We start from the raw sequence: 25,750 nt of genomic DNA on the forward strand, positions 1-25,750 counted from the left end.
TGGTCGCTGCTACAACAGACCAACACTAACGCCAAAAAAAAAAAAAATTGATTTTACAATAACAAAAGAAAGAAGTAGAGAAGTAAGGAGGTCCTTAAAATGTTCGAATCTAGTGCTTTTCTGCTTGGGCTTCTGTTCAGCCTGGGCTGCATTGCTCATGGCAGCGATATTACGGACAAGGTCTTCGGGAATATCAAGGAGGGCATTGTCGCAGCCTTTGGAGACTTCAACTCGGACGAGCTGACGGACATATTTGTCATCCGTGATGACATGAAAACGCTGCAGATACTCTATGGTATTTACATTCATTTGTAAAATCCTTCCAATATTCCTAAAACTTTACCATGGCGTAGGTCACGACACGGAACCATTGCTCATCCTTGGGCCGTTCTGCACCTACGCTGATAAGACGATTGTCAGTGTTGTCCCGGGCGACTTTGATGGTGATGCGCTGATGGATGTGCTGGTGAATCTCAAGAACGACGACAAGGAAAGCTATGACGTGTACATCAATTGGGGCAACACGACAGAGATAACCTGCTCCAAGAAGCCGCTCTTTAAAAGTATTGGTGAAGTGATGGCTCTTGACTTTAACCGGGACATGATCCTCGACTTATATGGCCTCGACAGCTATGGTGAGCGCACTTTCTGGATATTTAACAGCAGCCGAGAGCAGCCCCAGATGGTCCATCAGGCCGTGCCAACTGGAAGTGGCGGAAATAGTCTCAGCATACCAAATGCTAATGCCTATTTAGATTTGAATGAGGACTTCCTGGCCGATTTATTTCTGCAGACACAGGACTCCTATGAGATCTGGTACGGAGTTAATGAACGCGATATGCAGGAGAACTTTAGCTACCAATACTCCATAAAGTTCCAACCGATTGGCGGCAATGACTACCATATTGGCCAGGCCGTCTTCATGGACTTTGAGCTGAAGGGTGTGCAAAACATTGTGATTCCGTTTTGTATTCTTGCGAACTGCCGCAACTCCTCAATAATGGTCCACGACGGTAATGACTTTCGGAATCTTCATGTTAACTTTAGGGATCCCCAGGGCATTACGTGGGCGTTGGTGCCGCCCGTTCCGGGTGATGTTTACTTGAGGACCATTACGGCTAGAAGTGGGGACTTTAATTTGGATGGCTATCCTGATCTTCTCCTCACCTTGCAGCCGTTAAACGTAGCTAAGCCGGTGATGCAAACTTTCCTACTGGAAAATGTTCCCTGCACCACATGCGAGAAGTCGTCGAAGCGGACATTTGAGGTGCGCTGGAACGCCCTGTCACCCATGGGAAACAACACAGTGGCTGGAGCCTTCTATGATTTCTATCAGGACGGAGTGCTCGATGTGATTCTCATCCAGAAGAATCGGAACGGCAGCTACCGTCCCCTTGCATTCCGCAATACACTTGACTACGATGCCAACTTTGTCAAGGTTATTGTTCTGACAGGACTGGATAACAAACAAAATTCAGAGCGTCGCACTCCTCTGGGAAGGAAGAAGCGTACATACGGAACCAATCTCCCTGGACCGCGCATCACCTACAGCACAACGACTCAAGATGGCGATCAGCAGTGTGGTAGCAGTGTGCAGTTGCCTCAGGCATCATATTTTGCCCTCCAACTGCCGTACACCTGCTTTGGCCTGGGGCGAACACCCAACTTTGTAGATCAGCTGGCCGTAGGCCTGGGAAGCAAATGGCGCAATTGGACACAGCTTATTCCGAACTCACAGATCATTGTGGTGCCCAAGCCACTGGATGAGCCATCGCACTGGAAGGCTCAGCTGTTTGTGACCCCCAGCAAATTGATCCTGATGAGTGTTGTGGCACTTGGAGGCACTTGCCTGGTCATTATCCTTATCATATTGGTGCTGTACATCAAAGAAAAGCGTGAGGATAAACAGGAGCGCTTGCAAGAGTCTCATAGATTCCATTTCGACGCCATGTAACGCGATAAACAAACTTTAAACTAAGAAATCTTTACGTGTCAGCATAGAAAGTTGATTAATTTTATTATTATTATTATTTAAAATTGTATAATATGCCCAATATAAGGGCTCCTCTAAACTGGTTCCATTTGTAGCTACAATAATATGTCTTTAGTAATTTAAAAGAATTTCCATATTCTGTTTGAGCCACTAAAGATGTCACTTCACTTCGATGCTACTAATGAATGCAGTAGAGTATGCCCCTCAACATATGATAATATACGATTATGGTTCAAGAAATGTGATAAAATATAAAATTGATAAAGAATAATCATATTTGAATTTAGTTCTTATTGGCAAAAGAGTAACTGTGTTTACTTTTCTGCCTAAACGAAGTACATGGGATTTCTCTTCATGAACTCTGGAACAATCAAACGCTTTGCGTACTCCTCTTGGGGAGAACGGAACTTGGTGGCGCTGCAAGAAAATCAGTCAAGATATATATAATCTCAGAACGAATATATTTAACAACATTAATATCGCACCCAGTCAGATAGACACGGCCACGTGCCGCAGCCAAATGAGCCAAATATGCCGGAGCCGGATAAGACACTGCGCGGTTGCATCGTGGAAACATGTGACAAAGATTGTATGTCAATTGCTGCAGTAGATCAATATCTAAGTTGCCAGTATTCTCAATTACATTGTAACGCGTCGGCTTGGCCGTCCCCTGAATGGACTGATGGCTGACCATAAAGAACTGCATCTCATTTGGATGGACAATGGTTCGATCGACGACGGTTCCTGGATCAACATTGTTAAACTTGTTAAATTGCGAAGGACCTCCGTTTGGAAAGAAGCGGGTATGATGCCGTTTAACCACAATCACGCAGCAAATCTTGGGCTTAATGTGCATCTGAAAGGAGGCGGAAACCCGAATGCAATAGAAAATGGGTTTCTCACTGAAAGAGCTCAAAATTACCTTGCAGCAGGCCGCAGAAATACCCCTCAGCTCTTCATTTCTGATCTTGGGGAACTGACCATCGCTGACACCATCACGATAATAGACAATGTGCTCGGGATAACATTTCCGGAACTGATGATAAACACGCAAGTGCTCAAGGGTTATCGACTCCATGTCCTCGATCTCCTCCAGGGCAGAGCGTTGCAAGCGATATTGCATATTATATGAAGCCCCATATGGATCATGGGAGGCGGCCACTCCCACAACACTGGGGATTTCTCGCTGATCGGGCGATGGATGAGTCACATCGGCGCCCAAAAACATAGCATTCTTTATCACAGTGCGAGGATCGTCCTTTAGCTTGTGATTGATGCCGTTCAGCTTTGAATTGACCTTAAGTAGAACGTTGCCAATACACTGCGTGTTCAATTTACGTTCGACTGTGATCTGCTTGATGCATTGTGTGAGAATGCCATACTGCAGCTCAGCCTTTTGCTTCACGGTATCATAGAAGGCCCCGAAATTCGGTATAATAACGAACACCAAATCATATTGATTTCGTTTGAAATCCTGGAAATGAGCATCTAGGTCACGTTCATCCTTGTACATCCGAATCTCGGCCTTTGCATCAAGGCAAACATTGACGATGCGACTCTGACGAATAACCTGGGAAGAAAATTAGTTAGGATTTGTCTGTAATTCTGCTTCCAGCTATGCACAACTTACCATTTCTTGAAAATCGGCCACCTGATTGTACTGCATCTTACCGTAAAGTATGGCCCATTTGTGTGGCTTCGGCTTGGGATCAAGGAATTGCATGCGATCCATGCGCCACGAACCGTTCCTCACCGAAGTCGAATTGTTTTTGTACTCCACCTGAGGTGCATTGAGGGTACGTGTATGAACCACAATGAAGTCGTTGTCCAGGCGAATACCAAAGCGACTGATGGTCGGATCTAAATTGTGCTTGAAATATTCAAGCAAGTGGATGATCTTGGCCTTCCTCTCGTTGGTGGATGTGGCAGCATACCTAATCATGGCCGCCACCTGATTTGCAGAATCCTTGCGCTGCGATATGAGATAAATAAATAAAAGGAGGAAATTATTTGGAATTAACGGAAGTCGCTGCGTAAGAGCTATTGAACTCACATTCAGGGGCTGACCATCCTCAATGCGACATAGTTCGATAGGCAAATAAATGTATTTCAACGGCGGACCAACATGCAAGCATAGAAGGTTTGGAAACTTTAAATTATATTCCCGAGATTTGTAGTACTCTGCAACGGTCGTTTTTTTCCCATCCAGATCAAATATCTGTGAGCTTGCTGAAACCTTGGAAAGCCCGTTGACTTTGAAGACGCGAGGAGCGCTGCCAAAACAGGCAGGCGGCTCGTAAATTATATTAATTCCCTTTAGGAATGATTCGATATCATAACGCTTGTAGTCAAGATTTGTGCTCTTATCAATTCTCTGCCGCTGATACCGCTCTATATAGTCAATGATCGACATGGCCATCGGAAAGGACTTGTGGGATATATCCACATTGACAAACGGACGATCGCCAAGCACGAAAGTTTGATAGAGTCCAACCAGAGCTTCGTAGCCGTCGCCAAGATTACAAGCATTTCCGGGATCAGACCTTTTGAAGAAAGAGCGGCCGGCGCGTATAGCACTGTTATGACAGGGGGCCGCCAACACAACCTCCAGACACTGCAAGGCTCGCATGGGCTTGTCATAAATCTTATCCTTCATGTAGCTGCAAAAATGGAATGTTAGAATTGCCGATTCTCTGCCGACACATTCTATTGAACAGAATGTCACGGTTCATATACCTTCTCAGTGAGTTCAAATCAACTTCCGAGTCCTCTGTTTCCTTTATTTCTAGGGTGTATTTCAATGTACGCCCATGGCGATCTGTTACCTGGACGACAAGAAAGCAAGGTTTCATTCAAAGTAAATCGAACTCAGCGAAATATACAACACTTACTTTTACTTCATGGCCCTGGGAGCTGCATTCTAGTTTCACAACTGAGTAGCACGATGCACGTCCATCATATGCGGCAATCGCACCGCCCAAATGCTCAATTCTATACTGCTCAAAGGCGTGACGATAGAACTTCTTAGGGCGCTCTGGCGTGATCTTCACGTCGTAGTGATAGGCCACCGCTGGCATTTTATCCAAGTTAACGTCGAGATAATTGACAGATACTTGTCCTGGTTTCCCCAAAGTTCCACGCTTCATGGTGCCTGCTGGAAGAGGTGGCAGAGACGCGCTTCCTTGGGCTCTTTGGAACTGTCCTTGCTGACCCTGAGGACGTGACTGATTGCCACCCTGTTGTTGTGACGGACCACGGTATTGCCCTTGTGCTTGTTGGTGTCCGCCTGGTTGCTGTTGCGATCCCCTTTGGAACTGACCTTGGGATTGGGATTGTTGTGTCGGACCACGGTATTGCCCTTGTGCTTGTTGGTGTCCGCCTGGTTGCTGTTGCGATCCCCTTTGGAACTGACCTTGGGATTGGGATTGTTGTGTCGGACCACGGTATTGCCCTTGTGCTTGTTGGTGTCCGCCTGGTTGCTGTTGCGATCCCCTCTGTTGACCGCCCCAACCTTGGCCGGACTGAGGACGCTGCTGGTTTCCGTCCTGTTTTTGCCATCCTCCCTGCTGTTGTTGAGAGCCAGAAGCGGCGGAGCTTGTGGATGGAGTGGGAGTGGACGTGACTCCAGCGGTTTGGGCACCCGACGTACCAGCATCTGTTGATTATTTTAGTGAAAAAAAAAATTGTTTAATAAAACTTCTAAAAAAATGGCGATCCATATTTCGTGCATATGTACATATGTATGTTTGTCAATCCACACCCAATTGATTTCATGATTCCCCCGATACTGCAGACGATTTAATAACGCTGCTTTAGATTTGTTTGTATGTATTTAAAAAGCTTATCGACAAAAACGAAAGTTATGCACATACATACAAACAACATATACAGAAGATGCTAGATTTTTCTCATAAGTTCACGTGTCTTTGTAGTGCATTTCACATACCTTTTTGTTGTGGTTGATGTGGTGCAGCCTCTGGCTTCGCAGACTCCTTATATTCTATAATTGCAATCGAATGCAATTGACCATGTTAGTTACTTAAATAAAACAATTTTGTATTAATCTCACTGTTTTTCTTTCCCATGATGCGTTCTTTCTGATGCGTTTGAACGCAAATAGATTATTTCAAACTATTGACGAATTGTTGCACTATGAATTTAATATACGCAGAAGTTTCTTGATACGGTCACACTTAGTGCTGCCAGAATTGTTTGCGAAAATAAGCTAGATTCGAAAAAACGGCTAAAATAATTATAAGCTCAGAAAGCTTAGGTCTGAGCAGTGTAACCGTTCGGAATGCAGTGCACACCTCTGGTCACACACTGGCTGCTCGAAGAATATATGACATTTGTTTGCTGGCAAACAGTTTTTGGATCTGAGTACTAGGCTTAACTTTCTAGGTGGGTTTAAACATACCAAAAAAACAAGCAAATACTTCGGATACTTTTCCAGTACATACCGACCTTTTTTTTTGTTGATCTGAGCAAATGCAACCATAAATATTTCACATTCACAAGAAAAAATCGGAATTCACTACGAAATTGTAAATAATGACAGATAGGAAAATGGTAAAAAACAACAAAATAACATCTGATATGTCAGAATTGTACTCGCTTTTGGCTGACAGCCTTCCGACTCTTCTGTACTCAGAAAAAGAGCCCAAAGGATACAATGTTAGACCTATAGAAATTTTTCCTTAGAAAACGCCTCGTTTTTGCCTCGTTGTCCCAAACCGCTTCTCAGAAAACATAGAATATGTATTTGTATTTAAAACATTGATTGGATTTAGTAGAAGCAGTCTGAGATGACCACGCTTCAGTGTTTTCAAAACAGATATACACTCCAATAAATTCTCCTCGTCAATGTTAGCCGCATTATGATCATCCAAGTCCAGAAACATGATTCGCTTGTGCAAGAATATGTTTTGCTGCTGAATCACATTCACAACCATTGCAATGTTATTTATATTCATTGAAATTATAGATGTGAACAAATTTTCACCTCACGCAATTGTGAGCATCAGCTGTTTTCTCATGGATGGTGGATGGTGAATGGAGTCAATGTGAATCGGTGTTCAAAAAAAATTCTTTCAAAAATTCCCACCATTCCCCCGGGATGGACTCAGTGTGCAGAGGGCATTAACAGAAAATGCTTTGGTTCTTAACATAAGTTTATCTACGACATCAACTTTAAGCCTGGTGCGACGGTCCGATATGATCTGTCCAGCCTTGCTGAAAGACCTTCCGGATTCGCACGATGTTGCCGGTACGTAGAGGTACTTGGATGAATTCTCTGTACATGATCCCACAAGTTTGTAGTGTTCCACCAGAAGGTTGCTGGTTTTTTTTAATTTCTCTTTTTTTCTTGTTTCTCTTTGTATTTCGTTGCTCTCTTCTTTCGATCTAATTTCTCTCATTTTCTGACTCCACTTTCCATCGCTCAAATGGCAGAAAACCGTTAAATTCAAATCTGAGATACCAAGCGAACAGAAATCTGCAGAAGGTTGCTGGTTTTTTTTAATTTCTCTTTTTTTCTTGTTTCTCTTTGTATTTCGTTGCTCTCTTTTTTCGATCTAATTTCTCTCATTTTCTGCCTCTACTTTCCACCGTTCAAATGGCAGAGACCCGTTCAATTCAAATCTGAGATACCAAGCGAACAGAAATCTGCAGAAGGTTGCTGGTTTTTTTTAATTTCTCTTTTTTTCTTGTTTCTCTTTGTATTTCGTTGCTCTCTTTTTTCGATCTAATTTCTCTCATTTTCTGACTCCACTTTCCACCGCTCAAATGGCAGAAACCCGTTCAATTCAAATCTGAGATACCAGGCGAACAGAAATCAGCAGAAAGTTGCTGGCTTTTTTTAATATCTCGTTTTTTCTTGTTTCTCTTTGTATTTCGTTGCTCTCTTCTTTCGATCTAATTTCTCTCATTTTATGACTCCACTTTCCACCGCTTAAATGGCAGAAAACCGTTAAATTCAAATCTGAGATACCAGGCGAACAGAAATCAGCAGAAGGTCGCTGGTTTTTTTCATTTCTCTTTGTATTTCGTTGCTCTCTTTTTTCGATCTAATTTCTCTCATTTTCTGACTCCACTTTCCATCGCTCAAATGGCAGAAAACCGTTAAATTCAAATCTGAGATACCAGGCGAACAGAAATCAGCAGAAAATTGCTGGCTTTTTTTAATTTCTCGTTTTTTCTTGTTTCTTGTTTCTCTTTGTATTTCGTTGCTCTCTTCTTTCGATCTAATTTCTCTAATTTTCTGACTCCACTTTCCATCGCTCAAATGGCAGAAAACCGTTAAATTCAAATCTGAGATACCAAGCGAACAGAAATCTACAGAAGGTTGCTGTTTTTTTTTAATTTCTCATTTTTTCTTGTTGCTCTTTGTATTTCGTTGCTCTCTTTTTTCGATCTAATTTCTCTCATTTTCTGACTCCACTTTCCATCGCTCAAATGGCAGAAAACCGTTAAATTCAAATCTGAGATACCAGGCGAACAGAAATCAGCAACCTCTTTGCCTCAGTAAATGCATACCCTTGTTATTATCGGCGGTTTTTTTAAATGCTGCCACACGTTCGAGGTCTAGCGATTACTCTTCGAAGCCGGAGCCAGAGACTCGCAATTTTCCTTAGTCGTTCCTAACATTTGCCAAAGGTATAAATGTCTCTGTAAAATCGCCTACCTTTGGAAGGACATTCGTCCGCTTTTTGTACGACAATATAAATGCCAAAATGCTATTCTTTGCATACAAAATTAGTTTTTTACAGATTTTGATCTAGATGGCAGAGCCCGTTCCGCCGGAGTTCCAGGACAAATAAGTAAAATATTTAACAATCAAAATGAGTTTCGCATTTTCGCTGTTTTAATGGTTGTTTGCGACTTACTTTGAATTGCATTTGCTTATTCCAAAACACAGCATCTTAAAAAAGTTTTAAAATTTTTTTGTGTATATTTTCTATTTTTCGTTTGAATCCGTTTTAAATTTAAATTTACAATATGCGTTAAAACTGCTTTTCTTTTGTGTATAAACATCCCCAAAACGCTTTTATTTTTCCAAATGGATTGCTATCATATCTTATTATTTTATTATTATTATTTTTTTATCGAATTTTAATGTAAAATTTGGCCGGCGAAAATCCTCCAGCTGAACCCTCCCAGAGGGTGCCGGCTGGGCAATGGGCACTGCATTATCCCAGATCGGGTAATGCATTGCCGCTTGCTCTGTCCGGGGCAATGCAGTGTCTAGCCAAGGCCAGCTCCAGGTCTTCCCGACCAAACATTTTTGGGAACAAAAAGGCTGGAGGTGCCTGTTGGGTAGGCATAAAACGCTAGGGGGTGGTCCCCCCGAAAAATATTAACCCTCTGGGCCAACAATGGAGCGGAAGAAGGAGCAAGCAAGGGTTGGGATGTCAACCCAAACGTCGGTGGAAAGCGTGGCTGCTACCACCGGCGGGCACGGGGAGGAGCAATCCTCTCTGCGTGTCGCCAGCGGCCACACCTCTGATATGGCGGGAGCAGGTCATATCAGTTGCAATGGTACTGCCACAAAAACGACTCACTCCAAGTTGAGCCGCACAGGTGCCGTGGTCGATACAGACTCGGACCTGGAGAGCGTGCTCTCGGTAACCAAGAAGAAAGCCTTCTCCGCTCCCCGGAACCAGGTTCCAGCTCCCTGCGTAGGGAAGGGCCGAGGCGTTCCAAGGAGGGGTTGAAGGCGAAGGCCCAGTACAAAGCGGCCCTCAAAATCATGGGCCGGCTCCAGGGCAGGAAGGACCTCTCTGAAGAGGAGAATCCCAAAATGACCTGGGCCGAGCAACGGATAGAAGAGGGACGGCTGCACTTCGTGCAGATGCCGCAGATGAAGGCATCGACGGAGGGATTTGCCAACAAGGTGGAGGAGAGTCTCGCCAAAAGGCAACGCTCGACCGAGAGTGCCATCAAGGACACTCCGGTGAGCAAGCGGCAACGCGGGCCCAAGGTGGCAGGCCCCACACCCAAACAGGCGAAGAGACCCCATAAAGCGAAGGTCAGTGAGGTGACCAAACGACACTTAATCGTGGCACTCATTGACCGGAGCGACGAGAACGGCAAAATAACGGCTGCGCGTTGGAAGACGGTGCACGCGCGGCTCGTGGATGCGCTGTTCGCTCGAATGGAGGAGGACCCAACGGCCCCCATGCCCACGTTCGATGGTGCAGGGTGGCTTAACGGGGTCAAAATACTAAAATGTATTGCAAACGATCTGCCAACTGGAAGCGTTGGGGGAGGGGGCCAAGCTGGAGGTGGTGGACAGGGAGCTAATCCCGTCCATACCAAAGGCAAAGGTACTCTTCCCCATCGTAATCCAAGGGGACCGTGCGCTGAAGCTGCTACAGCTGCCAACGGCGAACTGGAGGATTTTGCATATCGGGAGCCCACTACCCAATGAGGGGGGCCAGAGTGCGATCATCCAGATCAGCAAGGAGGCAGAGGACCTGCTGTACCCAAGATTCGGGAGGATGGCGTGGGGGATGGGCAGTGTGTACCTGCGGCTGAAAAAGCGACCGAAGGACCTTGGTCTGGACACCATCGTGGATGCCGCACAGGGTCTTGCGCTGGACTCGGAGGAGGAGGAGGAGGACAGTGACCTGACGGTAGTAGGAAACCCGTCGGGTGGAGCTGAGCCAGACGCACATGGTGAGTGTGCGTCCTCCACAAAGGCAAGGGCCCGCCGACATAGCCTTAGTCCAGAAGCCATGGGTTGCATCAGGCAATGCTGTGGCCGGACTAAAGTCATCAAATTTTAACGTGTTCTATCCACCATCGGTAAGCAGGAACAGAACCGCCGTACTTGTAAGAAAGGGAATCCATGCTCACCTCATGCCTCATTACAGCACTGACGATCTGACCGTGGTGATGCTAGAAAGCAAGGAAAGGCGCCTGATTGTAGCCTCCTGCTACATGACTCACGACAGGCCAGCTCCACCTGAAGAGTTGAGCATCAGTTGAGCATCAGCATCTAGTGGAGGAAGCCAGCCCGAAAGAACAACAACTTCTCGTCGGTACGGACGCAAACGCACATCACAACGTGTGGGACATCAACGATAGAGGTGAGTCACTCCTAGACTTCATACTATCAACTAACCTAGAAGTAGCAAACGTAGGAGAGGAATACACCTTTGTTGGTCCCAGCTCTTCAAACGTGCTAGATTTAACACTCGTAGCGGGAACAAGTACTTTGGTATCTGGCTGGAGAGTCCTTGTAAGACCATCATTCTCAGACCACAAGTATATTCAGTTTAAGTGCGAATTTGAACACTCTCCGAAGATAACTGTCTATGGAAACCCCCGGAACACAAACTGGGAAAAGTTTAAAAAGACAGTTACCTCGAAGCTCGCGAATCGTACGGGCACAGTGAAATCCCCGGAAGACATAGAAACGTCCCTAGAGACCCTATCCAGGGAACTACTGGATGCGTACCACGCATCGTGTCCACCCTCGAGAACGAAAAAGAGGACCAAACCACTCTGGTGGAGCCGGGACCTATCGCTCCAAAGAAACAACCTCAAAGAATTCTTCAAAATCGTCAAACAGGCGAGCGATGAGATGATCAATGAGGAATATAAAATCCTACTCAGGGAGTACAAGAAGGAAATACGAAGGGCACAAAGAAACTCTGCTCCAACATCGAGAAAGTCCCAGAAACGACTAGACTCCGGAAGCTGCTATCAAAGCAACCTACCATACAGAGTCAGCTCAAGCGAAACGATGGACAGTGGACTGAGGGCAGTGAAGAAGCCCTAACAGCACTAATGGAATCTCACTTCCCAGGATGCACCGAGGTTGCTGACGCTACAACGCATCAGGACCTAGCAACTGAGGAACAGCATCCCCCAACGGGTCTCATATCGTCTAGGAGAATCCACTGGGCTATAGACTCCTTTGTGGGTACGAAAGCACCTGGACTAGACGGTATATTTCCAGCAATGCTACAGGCGACCAAAGACGTGATCATCCCATGGCTCTCTGCAATATACTCAGCTTGCCTGAGCACGGGCTATATCCCTATTCAATGGAGGACCTCGAGGATTGTCTTCCTTCCAAAGGCAGGAAAGTGCAGCCAAAAAGTATGCTTTAGGAGTGTTCGTAGACATATCCGGAGCATTCAATAACGTGATGACTAACGCAATAATGGACCGCCTAGAAGCGACCAACACGCATCCCGCAATCAACCTCTGGATAAATAACCTTCTAAGTTGTAGACGGGTGTGCTCAGAATGGGACACCGCTTCCTTGGTGAAAGGGGCACACAGAGGCACACCTCAGGGTGGGGTCCTCTCGCCCCTCCTGTGGAACCTGGTGGTCGACGACCTAATAAAGAGATTCGAAAGGAGAGCCCCAAAAATAACAGCTTATGCAGATGACATAAGCATAATTATTACGGGAGTATGTCCATCGACTCTAAGCTCCATAATGGAATCAACACTCAGGAAGATATGTGAGTGGGCGGAAAAAGTAGGACTCAGTATCAAAGCGGACAAGACGGACCTCATCCTCTTTACCATGAGATACAAGGTACCGGCATGGATCCCCCCGAAAAGTGAAAAAACCAGGCTGACCCCGAAAACACAAGTCAAATACCTCGGCATAGTACTGGACAGCAAGCTGGCGTGGAGACCCAATGTTTTGGAAAGGGTGAAGAAGGCCACCATTGCGCTATATGCATCCAAGAAGATGCTCAGCAGTACATGGGGCCTGTCACCTGCTCTAATGCACTGGATCTACATCTCGGTGGTGCGACCGACTCTGCTGTATGGAGTCTTAGTGTGGTGGCAAGCGACGGAAAAGACGACGTACAATAAGCTTATGGAAAGGACCCAGCGGCAGGCGCTGCTTTGCATTACGGGGGCGCTGAGGTCAACTCCAACAAAAGCACTCGAAACCATAATCGGAATCGACCCCCTGGACATCCACGCTCAACTGATTGCAGGAAAGGCGGCACAACGCTTAGTAGCATCAGGAAACATGTCTCTACAGGGATTCGGGCACAGTTCAATTGGCCGAGACATGACCAGTATATCTGACTACATGATCCCCCAAACCTGCCTGGACGTAAACACAACCTCATTTATGGGACCCGACTACTGGAAAAGGGGTCGGGACCAGACTCAACACCTCAACATTTACACCGACGGCTCCAAGAGGGAAGGAGGAGTAGGAGCGGGCATATACTGTACAGACCCTGAGATAAGGCTGTCTTATAAGCTACCGGGCCAATGCAGCATATTCCAGGCGAAAGTCTACGCCATACGGAAAGCGGCAGAGGCGGCTCAGTCCATCGATCGTTCACACGGCGTGGTAAACCTGTTCGTGGACAGCCAGGCGGCGATAAGATCCATGCAGTCGTCAGCGGTCAGTTCCGGAAACGTCCTGGCGAGCAGGGAAGCATTAGACTACCTAAGCACGACAAAGTCAGTGCGGATCTATTGGGTACCCAGCCACCAGGGCATCAAAGGTAACGAGACAGCGGATGTACTGGCTAAGGAAGGCGTCGGGTTGGCCATTGACAGAACCGAGAACGTGCCTGTCTCCCTTAGAACCATGTGAAAGGAGCGCAATGGTAAACTTAGCCACTACTTACTGCACCTTCCACGGAAGGACTGCAGAATGCTAGTGGGAATACTCACAGGACACTGTCTAACTGCAGCACACGCAGTTAAACTAGGCATCACCAACAGTGGTAACTGCAGAAAATGCGATGAAGAAGGGGCTATCGAAACCCTAGAACACCTCATATGCAACTGCCCGGCGCTATCAAGGGCAAGAAGAAAATACCTGGGTAACACGGTGATGGCATCACTGGAAGATGCCTCTAGAAGGACACCAGGGGAACTTCTTGCCTTCGCGAAAAACACCTCGATCCTCAAGGACTTTGAAACCTCACAGCAATGAAGAAGGTTCATGTTTGAGGTCTTATATTAAACTTAACAAACAAAAATTCTTTTTTCATAATTGGCTCGGAAATTTTGTTATTTGGCCAGACAACGTGACAGAGTACCAATTCAAGATTCTTTCTACATTTTGGTGCGCTTCTTTGGGGTTGCTGGCGGTAAAAATATGAAAAACGAGAAGGAACGTGTGAGTCGCTTCTGGGGACGCGACTCTACTTATACCCGTACTCAGTCAGTATATACATTTTTGAGCTTATGATTTTTAAGAATTTTAGAAAAAAAAATTTTACATTTTACATTTTTTTGCTACATATGATATCTACATCTACAAATACAATGTATATTCTACATCTAACATGTAGATTGTACATGTTCCAATTAGATTCTACATCTCCTCCGCTAAGGGTTGGTCGCGCACTGAACGCGGCAGAATGTGCGAACGAGAAGGAAAATGAGATGCGTTGTCGTGGGTGGGAGGGGGAGGGGAAGCAACTGAAAATTAATTTCTTCATTCTGGCTATAATTATGATCCGATCTAGTTCATATTTGGCAATCTGGTAGATATGGGCATTCTCTACGATACTGCGTTTTTAGTTTTATCGTATCTTTAAAATTGTGCCTGCCACAGATTTTCGTCCTTTGTGGGGGCGGAAGGGGGCGGGGCGAAATTCTGAAATACACTTGTAGCAGTGTGATATCACATAAGTCTGGAAACCAAATTTGGTTTCGCTAGCTCTTATAGTCTCTGAGATCCAGGCGCTCATCGAGACGGACAGACGGACAGACGGACGGACGGACGGACGGACAGACAGACATGGCTATAACGACTCGGCTATTGATGCTGATCAAGAATATATATACTTTATGGGGTCGGAAAATTTTCCTTCTCTGCGTTACACACATCCACTTTTACCACAAATCTAATATACCCCTTAACTCTTTTTTGAGTACGGGTATAAAAAACCACTAAAGTTCTGCATATCGATAAATGTAGTTCGTTGTGAAATCATTCTATCTAGCTCCATTATGGAATTATTTAGGTATATATACTTTCTTATCATTTGTTTTCTTGAGAAATGACATTTAAAGGAACAAGGGTCATGCCAAAGACAGTGCAGAGATGCGACTCCGAGAGTCTTTCGTTCATTCATTCAATCATTACTAAAACATAATGTATGCATATGTATATCGCTGCTCTTATGTAGATAAAGTTATATTATATCAGATCAGATCGAACAGAGCCCACACCTAAGCATGCCATATCCGATTTTGTTAGCTTTCTTCTTTGCATTTTTGTTTTTTGGTCTGTTGATTTCGTTTATTTACGAGTAAAATATTGTTAGTTACATAGCTTTTCTTATGATGCTTTTTATTATACCCGTACTCAAAAAAGAGTTAAGGGGTATATTAGATTTGTGGTAAAAGTGGATGTGTGCAACGCAGAGAAGAAAACGTTTCCGACTCCATAAAGTATATATATTATTGATCAGCATCAATAGCCGAGTCGATATAGCCATGTCCGTCTGTCCGTCTGTCCGTCCGTCCGTCTTGATGAGCGCCTGGATCTCAGAGACTATAAGAGCTAGAGAAACCAAATTTGGTTTCCAGACTCATGTGATATCACACTGCTACAAGTGTATTTCAAAATTTCGCCCCGCCCCCTTCCGCCCACACAAAGGACGAAAATCTGTGGCAGGCACAGTTTTAAAGATACGATAAAACTAAAAACGCAGTATCGTAGAGATTGCCCATATCTACCAGATTGCCAAATCTGAATCAGATCGGATCATAATTATAGCCAGAATGAAGAAATTAATTTTCAGTTGCTTCCCCTGTCCCCACTCCATCAAACAACAACGCAACTCATTTTCCTTCTCACACTCTGCCTCGTTCAGTGCGCGAGCAACCCCTAGCGGAGGAGATGTAGAATATGAATGGAACATGTACAATCTACATGTTAGATGTAGAATAGACATTGTATATGTAGATGTAGATATCAGATGTAGCAAAAAAATGTAAAATGTAAAATTTTTTTTTTTTTTTTAAATCTATAAAATCATAAGCTCAAAAATGTATTTACTGACTGAGTACGGGTATAAGTAGAGTCGCGTCCCCAGAAACGGCTCACACGTTCCTTCTCGTTTGAATTGGCTTCTGCTGTTTGAGCTTGTCGATCTTTCTGTTGTGGTTGTAGTTGGAGTTGGTATGTGCCTATAAAGTTTATATAACAGGAATGCATGACTAATATACATATCTATGTATAAGAAACGTTCTAAAAGTAGCTAGGGCATACATCCATACATTCAAATTGTATGGTTTTAATTATAGGCATCTGGGTGCAAAATTTTTTAAAATATGTATGGGTGTCAGAGTAGCAATAAGAGTAGGAAGGAAGAGGATATTTATTCCGCTTTGTGTTATCAATAAGCCGGACAAAAATTCCTACATAAATTCATCAAAACTCTCACACAAAACTCAAATAATAGACGGAACAAAAAATAAAAATATGTATAGATATCTATATATACATTTATATGTAGTTATAGGTATAGGTATTTAGGGAAGGCGGGCAAACAAGAAACGGAACCGGCACACGTCCTGGGTGCCTGGCTTAGGACTTTTTCACATTGTGCTTGCTAACTAGGGCCTGCAATTTGTGCAGCTGACTAAGTAGGTTGGCATTGGTCTCCTCCAGCGTCTCGAGGCGCTTCTTGTAGTCGTGATTTTCAGTGACAAGAATTTCCACGCGCCTCTCCAGCTGGTCCATATACTCCTTCTTTTTGCGACGACTTTCCTGAGCAGAGATCTATGAAAGGGAATCAGAATTCACATTAGAGTTCCGTTCTACATCACAGAAGCTTTTTTCCAGCATTTTCCAATATAGTACTTTCTTACTTTATTTTTAATTTTTCGTCGGATCTTCTTGCGCGATTTTTCTTCGGCTTTTGTTAGAGGGAGCTTCTGCGGTATGGGATACCCTTCGGCCAGCAAGGTGCGTTTCTCCTCCTCTGTCAGTAGCAGCGTGCCTGTAGAGCCCTTCTATAAGTCAAAGGATTTTATTAGTTTTTTTTGCAGGGTAGTGTAAGCATGACGAACTTACCGGCTGGGAGCTTATTAGCGGCGTATGTATGGGCTGCCTTGTTGTGGTGGTGCTGTTGCTGGAGCTGGAGCCGGAACCGCCGCAGTTGGCAGAGCGCGTGATGCCGGTAACATTTCGTCGTTCCATCGCACTGGAAGGCTCAGCTGTTCGTGACCCCCAGCAAATTGATCCTGATGAGTGTTGTGGCACTTGGAGGCACTTGCCTGGTCATTATCCTTATCATATTGGTGCTGTACATCAAAGAAAAGCGTGAGGATAAACAGGAGCGCTTGCAAGAGTCTCATAGATTCCATTTCGACGCCATGTAACGCGATAAACAAACTTTAAACTAAGAAATCTTTACGTGTCAGCATAGAAAGTTGATTAATTTTATTATTATTATTATTTAAAATTGTATAATATGCCCAATATAAGGGCTCCTCTAAACTGGTTCCATTTGTAGCTACAATAATATGTCTTTAGTAATTTAAAAGAATTTCCATATTCTGTTTGAGCCACTAAAGATGTCACTTCACTTCGATGCTACTAATGAATGCAGTAGAGTATGCCCCTCAACATATGATATATACGATTATGGTTCAAGAAATGTGATAAAATATAAAATTGATAAAGAATAATCATATTTGAATTTAGTTCTTATTGGCAAAAGAGTAACTGTGTTTACTTTTCTGCCTAAACGAAGTACATGGGATTTCTCTTCATGAACTCTGGAACAATCAAACGCTTTGCGTACTCCTCTTGGGGAGAACGGAACTTGGTGGCGCTGCAAGAAAATCAGTCAAGATATATATAATCTCAGAACGAATATATTTAACAACATTAATATCGCACCCAGTCAGATAGACACGGCCACGTGCCGCAGCCAAATGAGCCAAATATGCCGGAGCCGGATAAGACACTGCGCGGTTGCATCGTGGAAACATGTGACAAAGATTGTATGTCAATTGCTGCAGTAGATCAATATCTAAGTTGCCAGTATTCTCAATTACATTGTAACGCGTCGGCTTGGCCGTCCCCTGAATGGACTGATGGCTGACCATAAAGAACTGCATCTCATTGGGATGGACAATGGTTCGATCGACGACGGTTCCTGGATCAACATTGTTAAACTTGTTAAATTGCGAAGGACCTCCGTTTGGAAAGAAGCGGGTATGATGCCGTTTAACCACAATCACGCAGCAAATCTTGGGCTTAATGTGCATCTGAAAGGAGGCGGAAACCCGAATGCAATAGAAAATGGGTTTCTCACTGAAAGAGCTCAAAATTACCTTGCAGCAGGCCGCAGAAATACCCCTCAGCTCTTCATTTCTGATCTTGGGGAACTGACCATCGCTGACACCATCACGATAATAGACAATGTGCTCGGGATAACATTTCCGGAACTGATGATAAACACGCAAGTGCTCAAGGGTTATCGACTCCATGTCCTCGATCTCCTCCAGGCAGAGCGTTGCAAGCGATATTGCATATTATATGAAGCCCCATATGGATCATGGGAGGCGGCCACTCCCACAACACTGGGGATTTCTCGCTGATCGGGCGATGGATGAGTCACATCGGCGCCCAAAAACATAGCATTCTTTATCACAGTGCGAGGATCGTCCTTTAGCTTGTGATTGATGCCGTTCAGCTTTGAATTGACCTTAAGTAGAACGTTGCCAATACACTGCGTGTTCAATTTACGTTCGACTGTGATCTGCTTGATGCATTGTGTGAGAATGCCATACTGCAGCTCAGCCTTTTGCTTCACGGTATCATAGAAGGCCCCGAAATTCGGTATAATAACGAACACCAAATCATATTGATTTCGTTTGAAATCCTGGAAATGAGCATCTAGGTCACGTTCATCCTTGTACATCCGAATCTCGGCCTTTGCATCAAGGCAAACATTGACGATGCGACTCTGACGAATAACCTGGGAAGAAAATTAGTTAGGATTTGTCTGTAATTCTGCTTCCAGCTATGCACAACTTACCATTTCTTGAAAATCGGCCACCTGATTGTACTGCATCTTACCGTAAAGTATGGCCCATTTGTGTGGCTTCGGCTTGGGATCAAGGAATTGCATGCGATCCATGCGCCACGAACCGTTCCTCACCGAAGTCGAATTGTTTTTGTACTCCACCTGAGGTGCATTGAGGGTACGTGTATGAACCACAATGAAGTCGTTGTCCAGGCGAATACCAAAGCGACTGATGGTCGGATCTAAATTGTGCTTGAAATATTCAAGCAAGTGGATGATCTTGGCCTTCCTCTCGTTGGTGGATGTGGCAGCATACCTAATCATGGCCGCCACCTGATTTGCAGAATCCTTGCGCTGCGATATGAGATAAATAAATAAAAGGAGGAAATTATTTGGAATTAACGGAAGTCGCTGCGTAAGAGCTATTGAACTCACATTCAGGGGCTGACCATCCTCAATGCGACATAGTTCGATAGGCAAATAAATGTATTTCAACGGCGGACCAACATGCAAGCATAGAAGGTTTGGAAACTTTAAATTATATTCCCGAGATTTGTAGTACTCTGCAACGGTCGTTTTTTTTCCCATCCAGATCAAATATCTGTGAGCTTGCTGAAACCTTGGAAAGCCCGTTGACTTTGAAGACGCGAGGAGCGCTGCCAAAACAGGCAGGCGGCTCGTAAATTATATTAATTCCCTTTAGGAATGATTCGATATCATAACGCTTGTAGTCAAGATTTGTGCTCTTATCAATTCTCTGCCGCTGATACCGCTCTATATAGTCAATGATCGACATGGCCATCGGAAAGGACTTGTGGGATATATCCACATTGACAAACGGACGATCGCCAAGCACGAAAGTTTGATAGAGTCCAACCAGAGCTTCGTAGCCGTCGCCAAGATTACAAGCATTTCCGGGATCAGACCTTTTGAAGAAAGAGCGGCCGGCGCGTATAGCACTGTTATGACAGGGGGCCGCCAACACAACCTCCAGACACTGCAAGGCTCGCATGGGCTTGTCATAAATCTTATCCTTCATGTAGCTGCAAAAATGGAATGTTAGAATTGCCGATTCTCTGCCGACACATTCTATTGAACAGAATGTCACGGTTCATATACCTTCTCAGTGAGTTCAAATCAACTTCCGAGTCCTCTGTTTCCTTTATTTCTAGGGTGTATTTCAATGTACGCCCATGGCGATCTGTTACCTGGACGACAAGAAAGCAAGGTTTCATTCAAAGTAAATCGAACTCAGCGAAATATACAACACTTACTTTTACTTCATGGCCCTGGGAGCTGCATTCTAGTTTCACAACTGAGTAGCACGATGCACGTCCATCATATGCGGCAATCGCACCGCCCAAATGCTCAATTCTATACTGCTCAAAGGCGTGACGATAGAACTTCTTAGGGCGCTCTGGCGTGATCTTCACGTCGTAGTGATAGGCCACCGCTGGCATTTTATCCAAGTTAACGTCGAGATAATTGACAGATACTTGTCCTGGTTTCCCCAAAGTTCCACGCTTCATGGTGCCTGCTGGAAGAGGTGGCAGAGACGCGCTTCCTTGGGCTCTTTGGAACTGTCCTTGCTGACCCTGAGGACGTGACTGATTGCCACCCTGTTGTTGTGACGGACCACGGTATTGCCCTTGTGCTTGTTGGTGTCCGCCTGGTTGCTGTTGCGATCCCCTTTGGAACTGACCTTGGGATTGGGATTGTTGTGTCGGACCACGGTATTGCCCTTGTGCTTGTTGGTGTCCGCCTGGTTGCTGTTGCGATCCCCTTTGGAACTGACCTTGGGATTGGGATTGTTGTGTCGGACCACGGTATTGCCCTTGTGCTTGTTGGTGTCCGCCTGGTTGCTGTTGCGATCCCCTCTGTTGACCGCCCCAACCTTGGCCGGACTGAGGACGCTGCTGGTTTCCGTCCTGTTTTTGCCATCCTCCCTGCTGTTGTTGAGAGCCAGAAGCGGCGGAGCTTGTGGATGGAGTGGGAGTGGACGTGACTCCAGCGGTTTGGGCACCCGACGTACCAGCATCTGTTGATTATTTTAGTGAAAAAAAAAATTGTTTAATAAAACTTCTAAAAAAATGGCGATCCATATTTCGTGCATATGTACATATGTATGTTTGTCAATCCACACCCAATTGATTTCATCAGAGGCTCTGCGAATTTTGTGATTCCCCCGATACTGCAGACGATCTAATAACGCTGCTTTAGATTTGTTTGTATGTATTTAAAAAGCTTATCGACAAAAACGAAAGTTATGCACATACATACAAACAACATATACAGAAGATGCTAGATTTTTCTCATAAGTTCACGTGTCTTTGTAGTGCATTTCACATACCTTTTTGTTGTGGTTGATGTGGTGCAGCCTCTGGCTTCGCAGACTCCTTATATTCTATAATTGCAATCGAATGCAATTGACCATGTTAGTTACTTAAATAAAACAATTTTGTATTAATCTCACTGTTTTTCTTTCCCATGATGCGTTCTTTCTGATGCGTTTGAACGCAAATAGATTATTTCAAACTATTGACGAATTGTTGCACTATGAATTTAATATACGCAGAAGTTTCTTGATACGGTCACACTTAGTGCTGCCAGAATTGTTTGCGAAAATAAGCTAGATTCGAAAAAACGGCTAAAATAATTATAAGCTCAGAAAGCTTAGGTCTGAGCAGTGTAACCGTTCGGAATGCAGTGCACACCTCTGGTCACACACTGGCTGCTCGAAGAATATATGACATTTGTTTGCTGGCAAACAGTTTTTGGATCTGAGTACTAGGCTTAACTTTCTAGGTAGGTTTAAACATACCAAAAAAACAAGCAAATACTTCGGATACTTTTCCAGTACATACCGACCTTTTTTTTGTTGATCTGAGCAAATGCAACCATAAATATTTCACATTCACAAGAAAAAATCGGAATTCACTACGAAATTGTAAATAATGACAGATAGGAAAATGGTAAAAAACAACAAAATAACATCTGATATGTCAGAATTGTACTCGCTTTTGGCTGACAGCCTTCCGACTCTACTGTACTCAGAAAAAGAGCCCAAAGGATACAATATTAGACCTATAGAAATTTTTCCTTAGAAAACGACTCGTTTTTGCCTCGTTGTCCCAAACCGCTTCTCAGAAAACATAGAATATGTATTTGTATTTAAAACATTGATTGGATTTAGTAGAAGCAGTCTGAAATGACCACGCTTCAGTGTTTTCAAAACAGATATACACTCCTACATATAGCCGCATTATGATCATCCAAGTCCAGAAACATGATTCGCTTGTGCAAGAATATGTTTTGCTGCTGAATCACATTCACAACCATTGCAATGTTATTTATATTCATTGAAATTATAGATGTGAACAAATTTTCACCTCACGCAATTGTGAGCATCAGCTGTTTTCTCATGGATGGTGGATGGTGAATGGAGTCAATGTGAATCGGTGTTCAAAAAAAATTCTTTCAAAAATTCCCACCATTCCCCCGGGATGGACTCAGTGTGCAGAGAGCATTAACAGAAAATGCTTTGGTTCTTAACATAAGTTTATCTACGACATCAACTTTAAGCCTGGTGCGACGGTCCGATATGATCTGTCCAGCCTTGCTGAAAGACCTTCCGGATTCGCACGATGTTGCCGGTACGTAGAGGTACTTGGATGAATTCTCTGTACATGATCCCACAAGTTTGTAGTGTTCCACCTGTCTCTTTGCCTCAGTAAATGCATACACCCTTGTTATTATCGGCGGTTTTTTTAAATGCTGCCACACGTTCGAGGTCTCGCGATTACTCTTCGAAGCCGGAGCCAGAGACTCGCAATTTTCCTTAGTCGTTCCTAACATTTGCCAAAGGTATAAATGTCTCTGTAAAATCGCTTACCTTTGGAAGGACATTCGTCCGCTTTTTGTACGACAATATAAATGCCAAAATGCTATTCTTTGCATACAAAATTAGTTTTTTACAGATTTTGATCTAAATGGCAGAGCCCGTTCCGCCGGAGTTCCAGGACAAATAAGTAAAATATTCAACAATCAAAATGAGTTTCGCATTTTCGCTGTTTTAATGGTTGTTTGCGACTTACTTTGAATTGCATTTGCTTATTCCAAAACACAGCATCTTAAAAAAGTTTTACAATTTTTTTGTGTATATTTTCTATTTTTCGTTTGAATCCGTTTTAAATTTAAATTTACAATATGCGTTAAAACTGCTTTTCTTTTGTGTATAAACATCCCCAAAACGCTTTTATTTTTCCAAATGGATTGCTATCATATTTTATTATTATTTTTTTTTTTAACGAATTTTAAGGTAAAGTTTTTCATTGCACAAGCTTTTCATTTGTCAATTTTGACAGTGTCTTCATATTTTTCTATAAGGTTTTTCTTTGTTGTTTAATTTTACTAACAATTGCACAACTCCGCTTGGTTTACACACAAATAAAAAAACATACATTAAAAGATCTAAAATATTTTGGATATATAGTACTCGTATTATCGATTTAATAAGAAATCATCGGTTTACGCTTAAAACTTTGCTTAAGTATTTTTTAGATAAATTCAACTAATTTAAACTAGAATGACTCATTTTTTTTTCATCTGCATTACTATTTATGCCAAAAAATTGCACTAAAAAGTCAAATTCAAATGTATTCGTTTAAAAATAAAAACTTTTTGTGAATCGATTACATTGGGCTGCCCTCGGACTTTGAGGTCTTATAATATTAAACTTAACAAACAAAAATTCTTTTTTCATAATTGGCTCGGAAATTTTGTTACTTGGCCAGACAACGTGACAGAGTACCAATTCAAGATTCTTTCAACATTTTGGTGCGCTTCTTTGCGGTTGCTGGCGGTAAAAATATGAAAAAAAACCACTAAAGTTCTGCATATCGATAAATGTAGTTCGTTGTGAAATCATTCTATCTAGCTCCATTATGGAATTGTTTAGGTATATATACTTTCTTATCATTTGTTTTCTTGAGAAATGACATTTAAAGGAACAAGGGTCATGCCAAAGACAGTGCAGAGATGCGACTCCGAGAGTCTTTCGTTCATTCATTCAATCATTACTAAAACATAATGTATGCATATGTATATCGCTGCTCTTATGTAGATAAAGTTATATTATATCAGATCAGATCGAACAGAGCCAACACCTAAGCATGCCATATCCGATTTTCTTAGCTTTTCTTCTTTGCATTTTTGTTTTTTGGTCTGTTGATTTCGTTTATTTACGAGTAAAATATTGTTAGTTACATAGCTTCTTTTATGATGCTTTTTTGAATTGGCTTCTGCTGTTTGAGCTTGTCGATCTTTCTGTTGTGGTTGTAGTTGGAGTTGGTATGTGCCTATAAAGTTTATATAACAGGAATGCATGACTAATATACATATCTATGTATAAGAAACGTTCTAAAAGTAGCTAGGGCATACATCCATACATTCAAATTGTATGGTTTTAATTATAGGCATCTGGGTGCAAAATTTTTTAAAATATGTATGGGTGTCAGAGTAGCAATAAGAGTAGGAAGGAAGAGGATATTTATTCCGCTTTGTGTTATCAATAAGCCGGACAAAAATTCCTACATAAATTCATCAAAACTCTCACACAAAACTCAAATAATAGACGGAACAAAAAATAAAAATATGTATAGATATCTATATATACATTTATATGTAGTTATAGGTATAGGTATTTAGGGAAGGCGGGCAAACAAGAAACGGAACCGGCACACGTCCTGGGTGCCTGGCTTAGGACTTTTTCACATTGTGCTTGCTAACTAGGGCCTGCAATTTGTGCAGCTGACTAAGTAGGTTGGCATTGGTCTCCTCCAGCGTCTCGAGGCGCTTCTTGTAGTCGTGATTTTCAGTGACAAGAATTTCCACGCGCCTCTCCAGCTGGTCCATATACTCCTTCTTTTTGCGACGACTTTCCTGAGCAGAGATCTATGAAAGGGAATCAGAATTCACATTAGAGTTCCGTTCTACCTCACAGAAGCTTTTTTCCAGCATTTTCCAATATAGTACTTTCTTACTTTATTTTTAATTTTTCGTCGGATCTTCTTGAGCGATTTTTCTTCGGCTTTTGTTAGAGGGAGCTTCTGCGGTATGGGATACCCTTCGGCCAGCAAGGTGCGTTTCTCCTCCTCTGTCAGTAGCAGCGTGCCTGTAGAGCCCTTCTATAAGTCAAAGGATTTTATTAGTTTTTTTTGCAGTGTAAGCATGACGAACTTACCGGCTGGGAGCTTATTAGCGGCGTATGTATGGGCTGCCTTGTTGTGGTGGTGCTGTTGCTGGAGCTGGAGCCGGAACCGCCGCAGTTGGCAGAGCGCGTGATGCCGGTAACATTTCGTCGCACCATGGTCGATGACTCGCCATTGGCTGCATTGGCCACGGATATAGAAACGGAAGCGTTGGGCGACAGTGGCGAAAACAAATGTTCCGGTGTCAAGTTACCTTCGGAATCGTCGCTGGGCAGTGATGATGGCGGCGTCAGGGGAATGCCGTAGGCATGTGACTTGCCCGAGCTGCTGCTGCTCGTGGTGCTGCTGTTGCTGGTGTTTTGTTTCTCACTCTTGATCTCCATTTGGCCCATTATCAAATCGCCCTTTCCAAGAAGCGTGTGCTGGTGCTGTCTCTGCTGGGACTTAATGAGGTGATTGTTGCTGCTGCTGGTCAGCAAGAGGCTGCCGTGCTATTCAGGGGGTAAAACACAAATACAATTTACAGTCGATTGTCGATTCCCTCGTTTTTATAG

The 25,750-nt window shown here is 43.6% G+C and overlaps 4 protein-coding genes across 10 annotated transcripts in view; 1 reads left to right on the forward strand and 3 right to left on the reverse strand.

Annotated features, from left to right (window-relative positions):
- Positions 1 to 2,269, forward strand: LOC111076593 (T-cell immunomodulatory protein). The gene is made up of 2 exons (XM_022370442.2): positions 1 to 295; positions 354 to 2,269. Exons 1-2 carry the CDS (start codon positions 100 to 102, stop codon positions 1,952 to 1,954), a joined length of 1,797 nt encoding a protein of 598 aa, XP_022226134.1. The 5' UTR covers positions 1 to 99; the 3' UTR covers positions 1,955 to 2,269.
- LOC111076592 (protein argonaute-2) lies at positions 1,993 to 21,590 on the reverse strand. Of its 5 annotated transcripts, none has more exons than XM_041593448.1 (11): positions 21,461 to 21,590; positions 21,338 to 21,391; positions 20,810 to 21,025; positions 20,624 to 20,716; positions 4,885 to 5,432; positions 4,730 to 4,818; positions 4,047 to 4,653; positions 3,624 to 3,965; positions 2,916 to 3,563; positions 2,479 to 2,849; positions 1,993 to 2,410 (listed from the first exon to the last, which is right to left on the reverse strand). In XM_041593448.1, the coding sequence occupies exons 1-11, from the start codon at positions 21,474 to 21,476 to the stop codon at positions 2,320 to 2,322; spliced, it is 3,075 nt and encodes a 1,024-aa protein (XP_041449382.1). In that variant the 5' UTR covers positions 21,477 to 21,590; the 3' UTR covers positions 1,993 to 2,319. The 5 variants fall into 5 exon arrangements, with proteins under 5 accessions (XP_041449382.1, XP_041449381.1, XP_041449380.1 ...); XM_041593447.1 differs by having other exon boundaries at positions 4,885 to 5,246; positions 5,340 to 5,432; positions 20,624 to 21,025; XM_041593446.1 differs by having other exon boundaries at positions 20,624 to 21,025.
- LOC111076596 (cyclic AMP response element-binding protein A) overlaps positions 16,072 to 25,750 on the reverse strand; it is a 21,320-nt gene continuing 11,641 nt past the window's right edge. The window contains exons 4-7 of one of the 3 annotated variants that reach the window (XM_041593452.1): positions 25,342 to 25,687; positions 17,025 to 17,137; positions 16,820 to 16,963; positions 16,072 to 16,730 (exon numbers count right to left, since the gene is read on the reverse strand). In XM_041593452.1, coding sequence (XP_041449386.1) covers positions 16,536 to 16,730; positions 16,820 to 16,963; positions 17,025 to 17,137; positions 25,342 to 25,687 — 798 coding nt within the window. In that variant the 3' untranslated portion in view covers positions 16,072 to 16,535. Of the gene's footprint in view, positions 16,731 to 16,819; positions 16,964 to 17,024; positions 17,138 to 23,226; positions 24,940 to 25,028; positions 25,173 to 25,228; positions 25,688 to 25,750 lie in introns of those variants that run through there. The other 2 variants (XM_022370445.2, XM_022370444.2) reach the window with 2 other exon arrangements.
- On the reverse strand, positions 17,371 to 19,627 carry LOC121404209 (protein argonaute-2-like). The gene is given in 6 exon segments (XM_041593451.1): positions 17,371 to 17,787; positions 17,856 to 18,226; positions 18,293 to 18,468; positions 18,471 to 18,939; positions 19,000 to 19,341; positions 19,423 to 19,627. Coding segments are annotated over 6 exon segments (1,602 nt in total). The 5' UTR covers positions 19,576 to 19,627; the 3' UTR covers positions 17,371 to 17,696.

Source organism: Drosophila obscura, unplaced genomic scaffold (assembly GCF_018151105.1).
Source record: "Drosophila obscura isolate BZ-5 IFL unplaced genomic scaffold, ASM1815110v1 contig_189, whole genome shotgun sequence".
NCBI classification, from domain to species: domain Eukaryota; kingdom Metazoa; phylum Arthropoda; class Insecta; order Diptera; family Drosophilidae; genus Drosophila; species Drosophila obscura.